At 41.8% G+C, this 20,452-nt stretch overlaps 1 protein-coding gene across 14 annotated transcripts in view; it reads left to right on the forward strand.

The window, feature by feature from the left end:
* The window catches only part of LOC121579246 (disks large homolog 2), a 336,409-nt gene that overhangs the window by 257,306 nt on the left and 58,651 nt on the right, over positions 1–20,452 (forward strand). For 13 of the 14 annotated variants that reach the window (XR_006002882.2, XM_041893670.2, XM_041893672.2 and 10 more), the window contains 7 exons: positions 4,756–4,806; positions 7,320–7,444; positions 12,765–12,934; positions 13,315–13,451; positions 14,959–15,103; positions 15,721–15,892; positions 19,117–19,176. Coding sequence is in view for 13 of the 14 variants with exons in the window: in XM_041893670.2 (XP_041749604.2) it covers positions 4,756–4,806; positions 7,320–7,444; positions 12,765–12,934; positions 13,315–13,451; positions 14,959–15,103; positions 15,721–15,892; positions 19,117–19,176 (860 nt within the window). In the remaining variant the exon portion in view is untranslated. The remainder of the gene's footprint in view (positions 1–4,755; positions 4,807–7,319; positions 7,445–12,764; positions 12,935–13,314; positions 13,452–14,958; positions 15,104–15,720; positions 15,893–19,116; positions 19,177–20,452) is intronic. The other variant, XM_041893679.2, reaches the window with a different exon arrangement.

Here is a 20,452-nt window from a genome sequence, read left to right on the forward strand (position 1 = left end):
CAACAACAAAATCCAGAGAAACGCATGTCAAAAATGTTATAAATTGATTTGCATTTTAATGAGGGAAATAAGTATTTGACCCCTCTGCAAAACATGACTTAGTACTTGGTGGCAAAACCCTTGTTGGCAATCACAGAGGTCAGATGTTTCTTGTAGTTGGCCACCAGGTTTGCACACATCTCAGGAGGGATTTTGTCCCACTCCTCTTTGCAGATCTTCTCCAAGTCATTAAGGTTTCGAGGCTGATGTTTGGCAACTCAAACCTTCAGCTCCCTCCACAGATTTTCTATGGGATTAAGGTCTGGAGACTGGCTAGGCCACTCCAGGACCTTAATGTGCTTCTTCTTGAGCCACTCCTTTGTTGCCTTGGCCGTGTGTTTTGGGTCATTGTCATGCTGGAATACCCATCCACGACCCATTTTCAATGCCCTGGCTGAGGGAAGGAGGTTCTCACCCAAGATTTGACGGTACATGGCCCCGTCCATCGTCCCTTTGATGCGGTGAAGTTGTCCTTTCCCCTTAGCAGAAAAACTCCCCCAAAGCATAATGTTTCCACCTTCATTGGCAAACTTCAGACGGGCCTGTATATGTGCTTTCTTGAGGGCGCTGCAGGATTTCAGTCCTTCACGGCGTAGTGTGTTACCAATTGTTTTCTTGGTGACTATGGTCCCAGCTGCCTTGAGATCATTGACAAGATCCTCCTGTGTAGTTCTGGGCTGATTCCTCACCGTTCTCATGATCATTGCAACTCCACGAGGTGAGATCTTGCATGGAGCTCCAGGCCGAGGGAGATTGACAGTTATTTTGTGTTTCTTCCATTTGCTAATAATTGCACCAACTGTTGTCACCTTCTCACCAAGCTGCTTGGCGATGGTCTTGTAGCTCATTCCAGCCTTGTGTAGGTCTACAATCTTGTCCCTGACATCCTTGGAGAGCTCTTTGGTCTTGGCCATGGTGGAGAGTTTGGAATCTGATTGATTGATTGCTTCTGTGGACAGGTGTCTTTTATACAGGTAACAAACTGAGATTAGGAGCACTCCCTTTAAGAGTTTGCTCCTAATCTCAGCTCGTAACCTGTATAAAAGACACCCGGGAGCCAGAAATCTTTCTGATTGAGAGGGGGTCAAATACTTATTTACCTCATTAAAATGCAAATCAATTTATAACATTTTTGACAAGCGTTTTTCTGGATTTTTTTGTTGTTATTCTGTCTCTCACTGTTCAAATAAACCTACCATTAAAATTATAGACTGATCATTTCTTTGTCAGTGGGCAAACGTACAAAATCAGCAGGGGATCAAATACTTTTTTCCCTCACTGTATATATACTGACATCATGTGACAGATCATGTGACACTTAGATTGCACACAGGTGGACTTTATTTAACTAATTATGTGACTTCTGAAGGTAATTGGTTGCACCCTATCTTATTTAGGGGCTTCATAGCAAAGGGGGTGAATACATATGCACGCACCACTTTTCCGTTATTTATTTTTTAGAATTGTTTTCATTCCACTTCACCAATTTGGACTATTTTGTGTATGTCCATTACATGAAATCCAAATAAAAATCAATTTAAATTACAGGTTGTAATGCAACAAAATAGGAAAAACGCCAAGGGGGATTAATACTTTTGCAAGGCACTGTATAAACGAATTCAAACCTATGCTGACACCACAGACGTGTGTGTCGAAGGCTGCATCATTACTGCTAGAACAGCCAGGCCACTCGTTTATTTTATTTTTTTGACACCACAGAGGCCACGTTCAAAGTGTATGATTGGTCAGAAACAGTAGTCCCATTTTGCTTGGTCTATCCTGAGTTTCATGGTCTGTTGTCCGGAGTTTTATGGTCTATTGTCCAGAATTGCTTGGTTTGTTGTCCTGAGTTTCATGGCCTGTTGTCCTGAGTTTCATGGCCTGTTGTCCTAAGTTTCATGGTCTGTTGTCCTGAGTTTCATGGCCTGTTGTCCTAAGTTTCATGGCCTGTTGTCCTAAGTTTCATGGTCTGTTGTCCTGAGTTTCATGGTCTGTTGTCCTAAGTTTCATGGCCTGTTGTCCTAAGTTTCATGGTCTGTTGTCCTGAGTTTCATGGCCTGTTGTCCTCAGTTTCATGGCCTGTTGTCCTCAGTTTCATGGCCTGTTGTCCTGAGTTTCATGGTCTGTTGTCCTGAGTTTCATGGTCTGTTGTCCTGAGTTTCATGGCCTGTTGTCCTGAGTTTCATGGTCTGTTGTCCTGAGTTTCATGGCCTGTTGTCCTGAGTTTCATGGCCTGTTGTCCTGAGTTTCATGGCCTGTTGTCCTGAGTTTCATGGTCTGTTGTCCTGAGTTTCATGGCCTGTTGTCCTGAGTTTCATGGCCTGTTGTCCTGAGTTTCATGGCCTGTTGTCCTCAGTTTCATGGCCTGTTGTCCTGAGTTTCATGGTCTTTTGTCCTGTGTTGAAGTATCAGCTGGACCTTGTGTCTGCTTCATGCTTACCAGTATACGGTGTCCATATTAGGACAGCCTCAGTCTCAGCACCAGCCACAACTCAGACAAGGGCTCATTACTAAAGCAAGGACGACACCTGCTGGGAGAGCTAGCGCAGTGTTTCTTGACTTTTGAAGGTACTAGACTGTTGATAAAATGACATGTTATATACAATGTGTATGCTTTTGTCGATAAAGTTATACTGTATCGCTATACTCACAAGGATTTCTGCCCATATTACACACTGTAATAATGTGTGGGTGAACTTTTTGTCAAAAATGCTTTTGACAGAGAAATGAATCTGTTTCTAGGAAAAGACCACATTTGACAGCCCTCGATGCAATCAAATTGAATTAATGAATTTGCGTTAGCAGCTAGCCTATGCGAGTGTACGTGTGCATGCATGTGTGAAACTGCATGAATCCCTCTACTATGAAAGATTACATAAAAAAGATTTCAATAATAGGATTTTCTTCACCTGGGGATTTTAAACTGAATCGTGTGTTCCTCATCAATATGCAGTTATAGCTTTTTTCAAACATTTCAGCAGAAAGGATGGGCACATCCTCCATTTGAACTGCATTCACCCAACCTTAACAATGGAAGTAGAGCAGGCTCTTATTTGTCTCGCCTCATCTTAAATTTTTTTTTAATAAAATTTGAATAAGTCTCATAACTCCTTTCGAGGTAAGAAAACAATTCAAGCTTTAAAATCCTTCTTTAACCTGTCTCCTCCACTTCATCTACACTAATTGAAGTGGATTTAACAAGTGACACCAATAAGGGATCATAGCTTTCACCTGGATTCACCTGGTCAGTCTATGTCATGGAAAGAGATGTTTTGTACACTTAGTGTATATAATTCATTTAAAAGTCCAAAAATGGATGTACAAATCCTAGATTGTCCCTTCTAGAATCTCTCATTATAAATCACACTGTGCCATCAACACCCGACACACCAGGCCTCCACAATTAATATGGGGGAAAGAGGAGAGATCATAAAGGATGACAGGACTAAATTGGAGTTAATTTCATTGATGCCATGGCCTCTGTAGCAATTAGGCAATACATCATGTGGCTGTTTGAACACTGTGATTGCTCCCTTTTAATTGAATTTCAAACCATGGTAGAACAGCACTCACATGGTACACAGTGTAGCTGCTGTTGTCCCTCATTGCTATTAGGTGGTGAGCCTCATCAGGAAATGTGGGAAGCGTGTGTGTGTGATTGAGTTTATGTGTGTGTGTGTGTGTGTTTGTGTGCACATGGTGTGTGTACAGTGACGCACCAGTGTAATATTACCAACTTTCAGTCATAGCTGCCCTCACAGAGTAATGGCTTCAAGCTTTCAACTATAGAGACTATAATCCTATTTCACTATTACGCATAGGTTCAAGTTTTCCGTCACTGCGACTGATTTCTGTCATATAGAGTTCAACATTTTGGGTAGTGTTAATGCACTGCTGTAGGAACAGTCTCAGTTTGAACACCAACTTCGGTACATTGCAATTTACCGATGGGACTTCGGTCTCAGTGGGTCTCTGATATTGGCACTGAATAAGGGCAGTGATGGAAGGAGGAGAGCTCTGGACCTTGTTGAAACAACAGGGAAATAGATATGGATTTTCAGGTCCCAGACTGCATCAGCTGCAGATGGGTGGCAATTAAATCCAAAGTAGTGCCACTGGATAGGAGTAGGGGGAGGGTTGATGTTGTTTTGGACTTTGAGCAAATGCTTGGACTTATCCGCTATTTTCTAAGACTAGATGGGTTTAGTTTGACCTCTGGTCTAGAAACCAATCAAACCAAGTCAAGTAGTGTCATGTACTATGCGTGTGATCATGTCTTATGTTATGGGTGTGATCATGTCTTATGTTATGGGTGTGATCATGTCTTATGTATTGGGTGTGATCATGTCTTATGTTATGGGTGTGATCATGTCTTATGCTAATTGCTCTATGTTGTTTTTACGTATTTACATTGCTGAAGATAGCAAGTACCTTCAGGCTCAACCTTAAACTTGAATAGTCCCCGCGAAATTGTGATTCGTACAAATAATCAGAGACGCAAAAACCTGCACACAGGAAGAATTGTTCCTCATGACCCTCATATCCTATGTTTTCTGACAGACGTATGTTTTGTTATGGATGTTGAGAGAGATTAGAAAGGAATGGAAGACACTAATGCAAGACTATTATGACTGTGCTCACACCTCTGTAAACTTACAGGAAACAAAGTTATGTCCTGGGTATAATTAATCGATTCCACCTATTGTTTTCCCATAGGTCAACGGGACAGAAATTGAATATGAGTTTGAAGAAATCACACTAGAGCGGGTGAGTTGATGGACACACTCTGAAAGGACTATTTAAAAGGACCCAGAGAGGACTGCAGTCATTGAAATTGAACGAGGGATGCTCATCTCAGTCATTGAAATTGAACGAGGGATGCTCATCTCAGTCATTGAAATTAAACGAGGGATGCTCATCGCAGTCATTGAAATTAAAAGAGGGATGCTCATCTCAGTCATTGAAATTGAATGAGGTATGCTCATCGCAGTCATTGAAATTGAACGAGGTATGCTCATCGCAGTCATGTCCCATAAAGTGCTTCATAAACTAGCGTAGTCGTTAAATGCGACAGGCAGGATAAGTTAATAGGCCAAGTTAAGAGGCAGCTGCTGCCTAGGTAAACTGTAGGTGAGTATGTTTAAAGTCAGTGTTAGTCACCAAACTACCTCTGCTACATATGTTTCAAAACGTCTTGACCCCACACACGCTAACTGACACCATTTTGAAGCTGTTGGAGAAGCTAGATGAATTCACAAACTGCCAAAGACACAGTAACCCCAGGCTCAAGAAAGGGTTTCCAGCTTCATGCACCAATTTAAAATTAAAATGGGAATGCCGTCACAGTTTGTTATTCCGTTATCCAAACTAAAACAGGAACCCGTTTAATTTTCCACTGAAGCTAATTGATCTCAGCCAGGCAAGCTCAATAACACAAACATCTAAGTCCTGTGGGTGTTTTGAGCAGGCCAGCCCTTAATTGGGACATAACATTTGCATGAGAACAGCCAGGGATAGCATCCTCAAGGCTCACTGTTGATAAGAGGATTAGCTTGTTTGTAGATGACATTTTGACAGCTCGAAAGGACCTGAAACAATGCATTACAATAGGGAAAGGTCAGTTCAGCCAAAGGAAGTGAAAGGTCATCCAACAGCGGAGCCTGGAGCCTTTGGTGCATACTGCACAGCTCACCCTCTCAGGGGCAAGAGCAGACATAAACAGTGGCTTTGGGGCTAATGCTAATGCTATGTATGTGCTATTCAGGCTTCACGCCACAGGACCCTGTATCTATGCTCTCCACTTCCATTGCCCTAGCTAGTCAATGGGCTTAGATTATGAGTGCAGTTGAGTGAGCTAGCTATCATCACTTCCATCTCATCTCAGCCTGATTGAGCTCTTTTTGTATTTCTGGAGAGGGAAGCTTCCCCTGAGGGAGAACAGCGGCAATTGTATTCACCATGCCCGTCAGCTCAGCCTGCAGGGTCAGTGGATATTTAGTCAAGAGATGCCCCTACTCCCATCAGTTAGCAATTTAATCAAAGCGTCCACACTCATTTTGTAAGTGTGTCGAGGGGGATTTGGCTCATAAAACCGATAGAGCTGGGTTGTTGTACAAAGAAACATTGGCTTTAGAGAATTATGCATTTTCTGCCTTTGCCTCTGTATTGTGTTTGCTGGTTATGAAGTCATACAAATCTAAAAAACTTGAAAATTATCCCCTTGTCAAAGTGAATCATGTGAACCTGTACGAAAGTTAAGTAAAAAAAAAATTATTGTCAATTTACTTTTTTCAAACTAAAAATTAAATATTACGTTAAATGTTTATTTCACTTTTGTTATGTGAATTATTTAACAAACTATTTCAGTGTCTCTGTGTGTCTCCCAAAAGGTTGTAAGTCTTTTGGGATTTAAGTAACGGACAGAGTCCCGTTCTGCATAGTCAGAGATATTTATTCATTGAGAATTCTGAAACCAAATGGTCGTACAATATTTTTATATGCACACGTCAGAGAATCCCTCCCCTCTTTAGGCGGGCTGTAGTTTTCCACTGGAAAACTGCTCTCCTGACCATCATGTCACACACACACACACACACACACACACACACACACACACACACACACACTGTTCTTATCTTTTCCTACTCCTTGCTCGGGCAGGCTGCAAACTTCAGTTATCGCATTCTCACAATATCCTGCAAGCCTTCCACTCCCCCTCCCTGTGTGTTTTGGGAACCAGTCTATACTCTGTTGCTGGGATATAAACACATTTGATTAATTATCTAAGCTCTAGTATACTAATTAGCCATACATTATTAGTTTAACTGAGGGTGTAACATTTTAGTCATATCTTACTCACACATTTCTTTTATCAACTTTCAAATAGTTTATTTAGGAATTATTACTTTTTGCTATAAAAGTAAGTTCGTACTAGTTTCTAGTAAGTTGGGAGCGTGTATAATGCAATTTAGACAGAATGTGGAATTCTGGGAAAACATGCTCCTACAAGATAATCGCTAAATTGTCAAATGATTTTAAAGGTAGAGTCAGTGATGCACAAATTAACAGCAGTATCAGGCTGACTTCCTGATACACACTATGTGTGTGAAGCGTGAGGCTAAACTTCTCTGCTGTTGCTGTTCACGTTGCAGCAGATTTAAGAATACCAACAAAACAGCAATTTCATTTTTATGTTGGTAGGATACAGTTTAACATTATAAAGAAATAGAAGTGTGAAAGTACTGGTAGATGTTTTATTCATTGTTCTTCATGCTCTATAGGGGAACTCAGGGTTGGGTTTCAGCATCGCTGGAGGAACAGATAATCCCCATATCGGTGATGATCCAGGGATCTTCATCACCAAGATCATTCCTGGTGGTGCGGCAGCAGAGGATGGCCGGCTAAGGTGAGTGCTATGGATTGAGCCCTTTACAAATGAACACTTCACTCAAGACATTGAGATAGCATTTATACAAGAGCATTTTGCCGTCAGAATGGATGGCTCGGGGACTCTCACCCATCATTTGATCTATTCAGTGCCTTCAGAAAGAATTCATAACCCTTAACATATTCCACATTTTGTTGTGTTACAGCCTGAATTCAAAATTGATTAAATAAATAAAAAATCTCACCCTGCTACACATCACAAATTTGTTGAAAATGAAATACAGAAATATCTAATTTACATAAGTATTCACACCCCTGAGTCAGTACATGTTAGAATCACCCTTGGCAGTGATTACAGCTGTGAGGCTTTCTGGCTACGTCTCTAAGAGCTTTGCCCATTATTATTTTCAAAATTCTTCAAGCTCTGTCAAATTGGTTGTTGAACATTGCTAGACAACCATTTTCAAGTCTTGCCATAGATTTTCAAGCAGATTTAATTCAAAACTGTAACTCGGCAACTCAGGAACATTCACTGCCTTCTTGGTAAGCAACTCCAGTGTAGATCTGACCTTGTGTTTTAGGTTACTGTCCTGCTGAAAGGAGAATGAATCTCCCAGTGTCTGGTGGAAAGCAGACGGAACCAGGTTTTCCTCTAGGATTTTGCCTGTTCTTCCGTTTATTTTTTTTGCCTGAAAAACTCCCCAGTCCTTAACAATTACAAGCATACCCATAACATGATGCAGTCACCACTATGCTTGAAAATATGGAGTGGTGCTCAGTAATGTGTTATGTTTGGGGCGATTCCAATACAACACCTTGCATTCAGGACAAAAAGTTAATTGCTTTGACACATTTTTTGCAGTATTGCTTTAGTGCTTTGTTGCAAACAGGATGCATGTTTTGGAATATTGTTATTCTGTACAGGCTTCCTTCTTTTCACTCTGCCAATTAGGTTAGTATTGTGGAGTAACTACAATGTGGTGATCCATCCTCAGTTTTCTCCTATCACAGCCATTAAATACTTTAACTGTTTTAAAGTCACCATTGGCCTCATGGTGAAATCCCTGAGCGGTTTCCTTCCTCTCCGGCAACTGAGTTAGGAAGGACGCCTGTATCTTTGTAGTGACTGGGTGTATTGATACACCATCCAAAGTGTAATTAATAACTTCACCATGCTCAAAGGGATATTCCATTTCTGCTTCTTTTTTTTACCCATCTACCAATATTAACCTTTCTTTGCGAGGCATTGGAAAACCTCCCTGGTATTTGTTGTTGAATCTGTGTTTGAAATTCACTGCTTGACTGCGGGACCTTACAGATAATGGTATCTGTAGGGTACAGAGATTAAGTAGTAATTCAAAAATCATGTTATTTACTCCTGAACTTATTTAAGCTTGCCATAACAAAGGGGTTGAATACTTATTGACTCAAGACATTTCAGCTTTTCAATTTTAATTAATTTGTAAACATTTAGAAAAACATTATTCCACTTTTACCTTATGGGGTATTGTGTGTAGGCCAGTGACAAAACATCTACATTTAATCCATTTTAAATTCAGGCTGTAACACAACAAAATGTGGAACAAGTCAATGGGTGGGAATACTTTCTGAAGGCACTGTATATGTGCCATGTTTTGAAGGCTCTACCCTGTAATGGATAGGCTGAAAGGGTTCGTTTTCAGATTTCCCCTGAATTTTTATCTTACTTTGAGAGCTGTTCTTTGACAATTTGTTATAGATATCTACCATTCACATTATCTTTGTTCGCCATGTTAGTAGTGTGGGCTAATGTTAACACTTCATTGGATTGCATTTATTCCAGAAACTATCCCTAAACACCCCAATATAAATCTCACATGTGGTACTACGGCAGACTGTATGCTATAACAGTATTACGCCTTGTAGAAATCGTTTTAGCCTACTTGGATGCAGAGTCCATATGAAAGTCTTCTTTAAGAGGTGGTGGCCAAATAATCAGTTCTAGATTCGGTGTGAGTCAAGAGAGAAATGCCACTTAGAGAAGCAATTACCCTTGCCTGACTTTGGGGAGCTCTGCTCGGCTTTGGATAAATCACTCTGGCGTGTCTAATGAATGTTTTGTTTTCTAAGATGTGCACAGAGACTAATGCATTAGTGGGAAAGGCCTACAGTCTCAAAGACACAATGGGTTTTGACACTGTTTAAGCATTATAGTCAGGCACACTTTATTTATGGTTATTTATTCACTGCACAGTCTGGGGAATGTAGCATAACATTACTTATTCTAAGCACATTGTTGCTCTTACGTTGTAGCTGAATGTAAATAGGAAATACTCAAAAGCTTTGCTCTGGCAGCACTGTACATAACATAAGACTTTGGGGATGCTTAGAGCACCACATCATTAGCAAGATAACAGGATGAAACTAAAAGGGAAGTTCAGGATTTTACAACTTGATGTTAGATGGTTCCTCAGCCTGAAAGTAGTCTATGGGCCAGGATAAACTATAATCCATGGTTCAGTTTTCCTTAACCAGCCACTACAAATGTCAGCTAACTTTAGCCACCTCTAGCTAACAATCAATGGATGTGATAGGGGCAATTGTGCCCCAAAATGTGTTTGGGGGGGCAAATCACCTTTAACATCAAATCCCATATGGAGTTGATTTCAGTTTATTTGGCCTTGAAAGTGACAATGGCCATGCCCGAATACCCATACTTGCGTTCTAAATAGTAGGCATTTTAAGTATGCGAAAATAAAATGTTTTATAATATGTGAAATGTGAAAATCGAGTATGCTTTAAAAATGCCAGGATGTTATACTCATTTCGGCTTTTCATCTAGTAGAATTCGCTGCACACTTTTGAGGAAGATAATTGTCTTTCCAGGCTCACGTGTTTTTGACAACAGCTGATAATGAGATGCACTGTATCCAAATGAATGAATGGCGGGAATAAACGCAATTGCGCATTCGATGAGGCATTCTAAGGATGGGTGAGCCTACTGTGTTGACATTTTTTGCTTACTGCATTCGTATTTTTTTTATAGTATATTATTTTATTTAAAAAATAAATAAATTACCCCCTTTTTCAATCTTGTCTCATCGCTGCAACTCCCCAACGGGCTCAGGAGAGGCGAAGGTCGAGTCATGCATCCTCCCGCCAAACCGCGCTTCTTAACCCGGAAGCACCAATGTGTCCCAGAAACACCGTCCAACTGATGACCGAAGTCAGCCTGCAGGCGCCCGGCCCGCCACAAGGAGTCGCTAGAGCACGATGAGCCAAGTAAAGCCCCTCCGATCAAACCCTCCGCTAACACGGACGACGCTGGGCCAATTGTGCGCCGCCCTATGGGACTCCCAGTCACGGCCGGTTGTGACACAGCCTGGGATCGAACCTGGGTCTGTAGTGATGCCTCAAGTACTGCGATGCAGTGACTTAGACCGCTGCACCACTTGGGAGGCCTTCATAGTACATTCTAAATAGTATGTAGTATGATTAGTACACAGTATGTACAGGTTACTGACAAAATAAAGAAAACACCAAAATAAATGTCTTAATAGGGCGTTGTGCCACCACGAGCTGCTAGAACAGCTTCAATGCACCTTGGCATAGATTCTACAAGCGTCTGGAACTCTATTGGAGGGATACAACACAATTTTTCCACGACAAAATCCATCATTTGGTGTTTTGTTGATGGTGGTGGAAAACTCTGTCTCAGGCGCCGCTACAGAATCTCCCTTAAGTGTTCAATTGGGTTGAGATCTGGTGACTGAGACGGCCATGGTATATGGTTTATATACAGTACCAGTCAAAAGTTTGGACACACCTACTCATTTCAGTGTTTTTCTTGATTTTTTCTATATTGTAGAATAATAGTGAAGACATCAAAACTATGAAATAACACATATGGAATCATGTAGTAACCAAAAAAGTGTTAAACAAGCAGAGGTAACTCTGGGTCTTCCATTCCTGTGGCGGTCCTCATGAGAGCCAGTTTCATCATAGCGCTTGATGGTTTTTACGACTGCACTTGAAGAAACTTTCAAAGTTCTTGAAAAGTTCCGTATTGACTGACCTTCATGTCTTAAAGTAATGATGGACTGTCATTTCTCTTTGCTTATTTGAGCTGTTCTTGCCATAATATGGACTTGGTGTTTTACCAAATAGGGCTATCTTCTGTATACCACCCCTACCTTGTCACAACACAACTGATTGGCTCAAACACATTAAGAAGGAAAGAAATTCCACAAATTAACTTTTAACAATGCACACCTGTTAATTGAAATTCATTCCAGGTGACTACCTCATGAAGTTGGTTGAGAGAATGTCATGAGTGTGCAAAGCTGTCATCAAGGCAAAGGGTGGCTATTTGAAGACTCTCAAATATAAAATATATTTTGATTTGTTTAACACTTTCTTGGTTACTACATTATTCCATGTGTTATTTCATAGTTTTGATGTCTTCACTATTATTCTACAATGTAAAAAATAGTAAAAATAAAGAAAAAGCCTTGAATGAGTAGGTGTGTCAACTTTTGACTGATAGTGTAGTTCACATGTTCATCAAACCATTCATTGACCACTCGTGCCCTGTGGAAGGGGGTAGTGTCAAGGAAGAGACCACTCCTATCAGGATAGAAATGATTCACCATAGGTTGAAGGTGATCACTCAGAATGACTGTGCATTTGTTGGCATTTACCTTGTCCTCTAAGGGGTTGAGTGGACCTTGACTGTGCCAGGAAAATGCACCCCACACCATAACAGAGCCGCCAGAACCCTCATTTACTCAAGTGTTTCCTTTATTTTGGCAGTTACCTGTAGTTTTAGTAAGCAGTAGGCAAGACATATTTTCGACATGGCCAAAGATATTTATTGTTATAAAATACCTTTCTATGAAGCATATGGTGCAAATGTTTTGCTTTGCTGTGGTGTGTGCTAATGAATACACCCAGCTGTTCAGTAGATTGAACAGCTGTATAATAATCAGACATTCAACTTTGGGCATTGAACAGTAAATGCATATAGTGTACTTACTGCAAAATAACAGAACTCACTGCAGACCTTCATGCTGAGGATAAAAACACAGATATTATACATGTGTAAATAGGCAGAATCTCTCGCTCTGCTTGAGTGTGTGTGTTTTTGTGCATAGGGTCCCAGCTGGTCCCTTACAATGCGCCTCAGGAGTGTTCAGGCCTTGAACGCGGGGGCATGGATGTTTGTGGCCTCTCCTCACAGGGTTAAAGGCTCACACTGCAGCAGGGTCCCCCTGCCACACACGCACGCTCACACACGCACACACACAAATACTGTTTTCCCAGGTTTACGCTCATGTTCCCATCCTCTTCCTTCCTTGCAGAGTGAATGACTGCATCCTGCGGGTGAATGATGCCGACGTATCTGAGGTGTCCCACAGTAAGGCAGTGGAGGCCCTGAAGGTGGCCGGCTCCATCGTCAGGCTGTACGTTCGCCGGAGGAGACCCATGCTGGAAGCTGTCATTGAGATTAAACTCATCAAAGGACCAAAAGGTTGCTACACTCCCTTTCCTCTGTCTGTCTGTCTATAACCATGCACATCCAGTATCCTTTGTTTTGTTCAGTATTTTGTCATTGGGGGTTTTGTACCCACTTCCGTTGGCAGGAATTGAGACAAACCCACTGAAATCAATGAAACATGCTACACCGGCCACAGAAGCAGCACATCAGTGAAGCAGCAATAACACGAGGTTCGCTTTGCTGAACCATCTTTTTACGCTTCGAGTCTACTTTCTAGCGCTACAGTTGTCTATAAAGCGTACCCTACTGATATAAGTGGCTTGTGCTTGTGATCTGGAGGCAGCAGCCTAGAACACTAGACCCCCCTGAGCCACAACACATTATTTTTGAACCTCCACCCTATTTCTCCTCAGGGCTGGGCTTCAGCATCGCAGGAGGGGTGGGCAACCAGCACATCCCGGGGGACAACAGCATCTTTGTCACTAAGATCATAGATGGAGGTGCAGCACAGAAGGACCAGCGCTTGCAGGTTGGAGACCGGCTGCTTATGGTAGGTTACTGCAGCTTCACTATCCCTGCCCTGCCCTGCCCTGTCCTCATCCCTAATAAGTGGACCAATAACATACTGTACTGTGAAAGCGTTGTACAGCATAACAACCTTCATAACACATGTATTCAACATAATTCATAAGGGTTTTCAAAATAAAATAGTGGTTTATTTATTTACATTTTAGCCATTTAGCAGATTGGAGAGTACGACCCTGCCTTACACAGGAAGCGGCACAGGTCCTAATCCAGGCACTTGTCATCTCCCGTCTGGATTACTGCAACTCGCTGTTGGCTGGCCTCCCTGCCTGTGCCATTAAACCCCTACAACTCATCCAGAACGCCGCAGCCCGTCTGGTGTTCAACCTTCCCAAGTTCTCTCACGTCACCCCCCTCCTCCGCACACTCCACTGGCTTCCAGTTGAAGCTCGCATCCGTTACAAGACCATGGTGCTTGCCTATGGAGCAGTGAGGGGAACGGCACCTCTGTACCTTCGGGCTCTGATCAGTCCCTACACCCAAACGAGGGCATTGCGTTCATCCACCTCTGGCCTGCTGGCTCCCCTTCCTCTGCGGAAGCATAGTTCCCGCTCAGCCCAGTCAAAACTGTTCGCTGCTCTGGCACCCCAATGGTGGAACAAGCTCCCTCATGACGCCAGGACAGCGGAGTCACTCACCACCTTCCGGAGACATTTGAAACCCCACCTCTTTAAAGAATACCTGGGATAGGATAAAGAAATCCTTCTACCCCCCCCAAATTGTAAAGTGGTTATCCCACTGGCTATAGGGTGAATGCACCAATTTGTGAGTCGCTCTGGATAAGAGCGTCTGCTAAATGACGTAAATGTGCCCTTGAGCAAGGCACTTAACCCTAATTGCTCCTGTAAGTCGCTCTGGATAAGAGCGTCTGCTAAATGACTAAAATGTAAAAATGTAAATGTCTTATCCAGAGCGACTAGGGTTAAGTGCCTTGCTCAGGGGCACATTGACAGATTTTTCACCTAGTTGGCTCGGGGATTCAAAGCAGCGACCTTTCGGTTACTGGCCCAACGCTCCTAACCGCTAGGCTACCTGCCTCCATTGTACAACGGAGGAGTGAATAGTGTTTCAGAAGGTTGGGTACTCTGACAGTAAAATATACATTTCCGTTGTATAATGGATAAATGAAGAGCTATTTAATAGGACTTTTATTTTGAAAACTCCTTGTGAAGGATGTTGAATAAATGTGTTTTGAAGGTTGTTATCCAATATAATTATTTCACAGTAATACACCAAGGTATTACGTTGTAGCAACACACCCTTTTTCAGAAGAGTGAGTCACTTAAACGTGGTTTAATTCAACTAGCTACATTCCTGCTGCCTCCAGCTCCGGGGGATCCCTAGCCATCGTAATCTGCACTTGGCAGCACCAAGTAACATGATGTCGGTCTGGCATGTGAGGAGTGGAACATGAGGTTTAACCGTCTTACGCAATGCCTGTGATTTTCTCCATGCTCTCTCCACCCCCACAGGTGAACAACTACACTCTGGAAGAGGTCTCCCACGAGGAGGCAGTAGCCATACTGAAGAACACGTCTGACGTTGTCTACCTGAAGGTGGGCAAGCCCACCAGTGGTTACTTATCAGATCCCTATGGGCCACCTGATATCACGCACTGTGAGTTTGTCACCTCTTTTTCAACCCTCTACCCACCCGTGCTCCGGGGTGAAGTTTCCCCTAGCTACAGATCTACGATCCGCTTCCCCTTCCCCCATCCTAACCTTAAGTGTGGGGCAATGCAAAACTGACCGAAGATCACCGTCTAGTGGCAACTTTACCCTAGTCCCCCACCCGTAGAGACACAATTTTAGTTTGTAGTCCGAATAGTGTACAAGAGGGCAGCACTTAAATGACAGATTAATCCTGTATGAGTAACCTCTACTGTTCTAGATCAGGACAGTAATCTTTCACTTCGTTTCACTCTGATGCAGCGTGTTTGTTCAACTCTTTAGTATCATCCCTGAGTTTAGATAGAGCCTCAATTTGAATGTGATGAGTGTTGTGATTGTTTTTGAGTACATAGTGTACAGTATATTTATTTGAACTTCCTCCCTTGCCATTTAGTAATATTTCTATTGTGTTTTTAGATTCATATTCTGTCAATGTTCCAACATTGTGTGAGCCTCCAAACTAAATTATATGTATTTGATTAATTGATTGGTTGATTGATACGTGTAGTCATTAGCTGAATGCTAAAGTCTGATGAGCAATGTACACAATTGTTTTCTTTCCAGCGTTCTCTCCAGCAATGGAAAATCATATATCTTCCATGGGCAACAACGGCACTCTGGAGTACAAGTGCAGTCTTCCCCCCATGCCCATCTCCCCTGGAAGGTACTCCCCCCTCCCAAAACACTTACTCGGGGAAGAGGACATAAACAGGTTGGATGGTTTTTCCTTCTTAAGGTAATTACATCCCTTCTTACCAGACGCTAGTAGTATTACAGGTAGAGCCTCTGTCACCCCACCCCACCCGTGTTCTATGGAAACTCAAAAGCAATCTTAGATGACGTTACAAGTTGTGTTGGCATTGATTGCTTTGGGGATTTGCCCCTACCTCCCTTCCCACCTCTTTGGTCCCTGCTGTTTTCGTCCTGTGCTCTGTGTTTTGCACTCGCGAGTCCTGTTTTTCCACTGTGTTGTCTTGTAGCACTGTTTTTATTCTGGCGGTACATTGTAGAGATACATGTGAAGATATGCTGAAGGGTGGCATGGTCATTGTGTGCACCTTTACAACATTGCTGTAGGTTTTTAAGCTTGCTCTTTGAATCTAACAATATAAAGTATGTAGAAATGGGCCAGACTATTACGGATCTGAATAATTAATTCAACTTAACGGTCCAATGCAGCCATTTTTATCTCAATTTCAAATAATTTCTGGGTAATTGATTTTCCACTAAAGTTTCTACTAAAGGAGAGAAGTGGAGTGTTATGCTGGAGTGATATAGTGATGAGGCTTGTGGTGATGTCGAATTATCCTGCCGGTCGCTGTATAGATCTGCATTTTGTCTCTGACGCATGGTAGACGTGTTACTCCAAGCAAAATCCAGGCTGTGTGTTGATTGGCTCAGTGCTCAGGCGAATTCAGAGCAACAAGAAATGACTTAGCAGTTCTTAGGGAGAAAATATGTTTCAGACCTGTCATCGGTGTTCTAAGACCAGAAAGACAGTCTCTTGATCACTACAAGAGGTACTAAGACAACTGCAAGTCAATTTAGTAACTTCCTACTGTACCACATCAATCGAATTTGTCTTCTTGATGTGTTTCATAACTGAAACAGAATGCATAAGTACTAGAGTGCCAAATCATTTCAATATATATTTTAATCTGCACAGTTTTGCATCTGTAAAAAAAAGCCTATGACTTTTAATAAAAATGCTGTCTGATTCTGTCATTATAATGTTGTGTTCTAGTTCAAAGTTTCATACAGTTGAGCATTTAATAGATGGTTTGGTATAGAAAAGCACACTGGACTTTAATTCGGATGGTGGCCCCACTAGTTAACAGGGTTGGGGTCAATTTGAATTGAAGTCAGTCAATTCAGGAAGTGATTAGAATTTAACCTTTTTTTCAATTATTGAATAGGAATTGAAGTTTACTTCCTGAATTGACTGACCAATTAAAATTGACCCCAACCCTCCTAGCTTATGGAGAACCAAACCTGCCATAAATAAATGCACATATAAATAGATAAATACATGAATAAATAAATATATTCACACATAAATAAATAAATAAATGGATGAATGAATGTACACATAAATAGAATAGAATATAATTATTACCCCTTTCATTCATTTTATTCATCTATATTGACTTCATTTATTTATTTCTGTATTTCTTGATAATGAGGGGGTGTCAAGAAAACATATGTGGGTGGTATCTAATACACCATTGGTTGATCAATGTCACGGCGTGTTGCTCGATTGCATTATTGAAGAATGAAAATGAAGTCACCTTTCACTGCTAGGCAAATCCCCGCCATATCTTAGCTCATTGGTCACCATAGCAACACCCACCCGTATTATGCGCTCCAGCAGGTATATCTCACTGGTTATCCCCAAAGCCAACCCCTCCTTTGGCCGCCATTCCTTCCAGTTCTCTGCTGCCAATGACTGGAACAAACTGCAAAAATCTCTGAAGCTGGAGACTCTTATCTCCCTCACTAACTTTAAGCATCAGTTGTCAGAGCAGCTTACCGATCACTGCACCTGTACACAGCCTATCTGTAATTAGCTCACCCAACTACCTCATCCCCATATTGTTATTTATTCTGCTCATTTGCACCACAGTATCTCTATTTGCACATCATCTTCTGCACATCTATCACTCCAGTGTTAATACTAAATTGTAATTATTTTGCACTATGGCCTATTTATTGCCTTACCTCCATAACTTACTACATCTGCACACGCTGTATATATATTTTCTATTGTGTTTTTGACTATGTTTTGTTTACCCCATATTTAACTCTGTGTTGTTGTTGTTTTTATCGCACTGCTTTGCTTTATCTTGGCCAGGTCGCAGTTGTAAATGAGAACTTGTTCTCAACTGGCTTACCTGGTTATTATAAATAAAGTTGAAATAAATAAAATAAAATAAATAAATTGAGTGTCTTGATGGGAAAAGTAAGCCCATTCTTAATTTTTCTACAAGAGGCAGCTTGCTGGAAGCTGGGATCTGATTGTGTTTCATCAAAAAAGCTCAGAGAAGTGAGCTAGAGAGTGCAGGAGAGGAGAGAGAGATATCTGGGTCTTTGCTGTACTGCAGCATGCTCAGAGCTGTGGCCAAGTAGAGGCATCACGAGCCTGGGCCATGCGACACAGTGGGGTGGGGTGGGGGGGATGCGTAGTACTGGGAGAGATAGAAAGTGGGCCACTGAGCAGGCAGGCTTACATCCAACCACACTGATTTAATCTGCAGGAGAAAAAGCATGGCTAATGCAGCCCTACAACCAACGGAGCATCATAAGCACGCACAGACACACACACACACAGACACACAGACACACACACACACACACACATTCTTAATAGTAATGCACATGCAAGTGTTTTAGAAAACCTCTAAAAATATACCAAAATGGCACACAAAAATGCACAGAAATGCACACATGATGGACATATTCTGCACACAAATCATTACTGATTTGATCACTCATTCACTCACTCACTGACTCACTCGTTACATTAGTTAAACGTAAGGTGCTACATTATTGATCCATATCAACCATGAACCTTTAGCAATTAGGACTTTGGCATTTTATAAATGCATTAGGTACATGGTGGTCCCTCTTGTGGTCTCTTTTGTAAGGAATTTCTTTCTGTTTATCAAGTCCAGCAATTCTCCCTGACCAAACACTTTGTGTCATCCTCTGTAGCATACGTCCAACTGTTTGTTTTGTCAAACACAAAAAAACACGTGCATGATTTTCTTCATTTAGTTTTTATGCTAAATGCCTACAAACTATATTTTAAATATAAGGCTATTGGTGTTCGTAATTCTAATTCATAAAACCAAGTAAAATCTAATTTTGTTTGCAGTTTCTTTAAGTTTTCTTGGCATTGCCTCTCTGATTCTGACTCTGTTATTGCTCTTCCTTTATTGGTCTCATCTCTTCCTCAATCAGAAATGCCTCGATAGATGATGGGGAAGCTCACAGGTTTGAGTCGCAGCACTTCCAGTTGAGGTGAGAAATTTCAAAATGGCCGCTGACTTGGCCCTCATGTTCGCCCTCCCATTCCATCTGTGACACATCTCTTTCCTAATTGTGTCCTTAAATACAACACGGCCTATACAGTGGGCAACATTTTTATGTGCAAAAGTAATGTAAAAATAAAACAAATTACCATATACAGTGGGGAAAAAAAGTATTTAGTCAGCCACCAATTGTGCAAGTTCTCCCACTTAAAAAGATGAGAGAGGCCTGTAATTTTCATCATAGGTACAAGTCAACTAGGACAGACAAAATGAGGAAAAAAAATCCAGAAAATCACATTGTAGGATTTTTTATGAATTTATTTGCAAATTATGGTGGAAAATAAGTATTTGGTCAATAACAAAAGTTTCTCAATACTTTGTTATATACCCTTTGTTGTCAAACGTTTTCTGTAAGTCTTCACAAGGTTGTCACACACTGTTGCTGGTATTTTGGCCCATTCCTCCATGCAGATCTCCTCTAGAGCAGTGATGTTTTGGGGCTGTCACTGGGCAACACAGACTTTCAACTCCCTCCAAAGATTTTCTATGGGGTTGAGATCTGGAGACTGGCTAGGCCACTCCAGGACCTTGAAATGCTTCGTACGAAGCCACTCCTTCGTTGCCCGGGTGGTGTGTTTGGGATCATTGTCATGCTGAAAGACCCAGCCACGTTTCATCTTCAATGCCCTTGCTGACGGAAGGAGGTTTTCACTCAAAATCTCACGATACATGGCCCCATTCATTCTTTCCTTTACACGGATCAGTCGTCCTGGTCCCTTTGCAGAAAAACAGCCCCAAAGCATGATGTTTCCACCCCCATGCTTCACAGTAGGTATGTTGTTCTTTGGATGCAACTCAGCATTCTTTGTCCTCCAAACACGACGAGTTGAGTTTTTACCAAAAAGTTCTATTTTGGTTTCATATGACATTCTCCCAATCCTCTTCTGGATCATCCAAATGCACTCTAGCAAACTTCAGACGGGCCTGGACATGTACTGGCTTAAGCAGGGGGGACACGTCTTGCACTGCAGGATTTGAGTCCCTGGCGGCGTAGTGTGTTACTGATGGTAGGCTTTGTTACTTTGGTCCCAGCTCTCTGCAGGTCATTCACTAGGTCCCCCCGTGTGGTTCTGGGATTTTTGCTCACCGTTCTTGTGATCATTTTGACCCCACGGGGTGAGATCTTGCGTGGAGCCCCAGATCGAGGGAGATTATCAGTGGTCTTGTATGTCTTCCATTTCCTAATAATTGCTCCCACAGTTGAT

This window comes from Coregonus clupeaformis, chromosome 13, assembly GCF_020615455.1.
Source record: "Coregonus clupeaformis isolate EN_2021a chromosome 13, ASM2061545v1, whole genome shotgun sequence".
In the NCBI taxonomy this organism is placed as follows: Eukaryota; Metazoa; Chordata; class Actinopteri; order Salmoniformes; family Salmonidae; genus Coregonus; species Coregonus clupeaformis.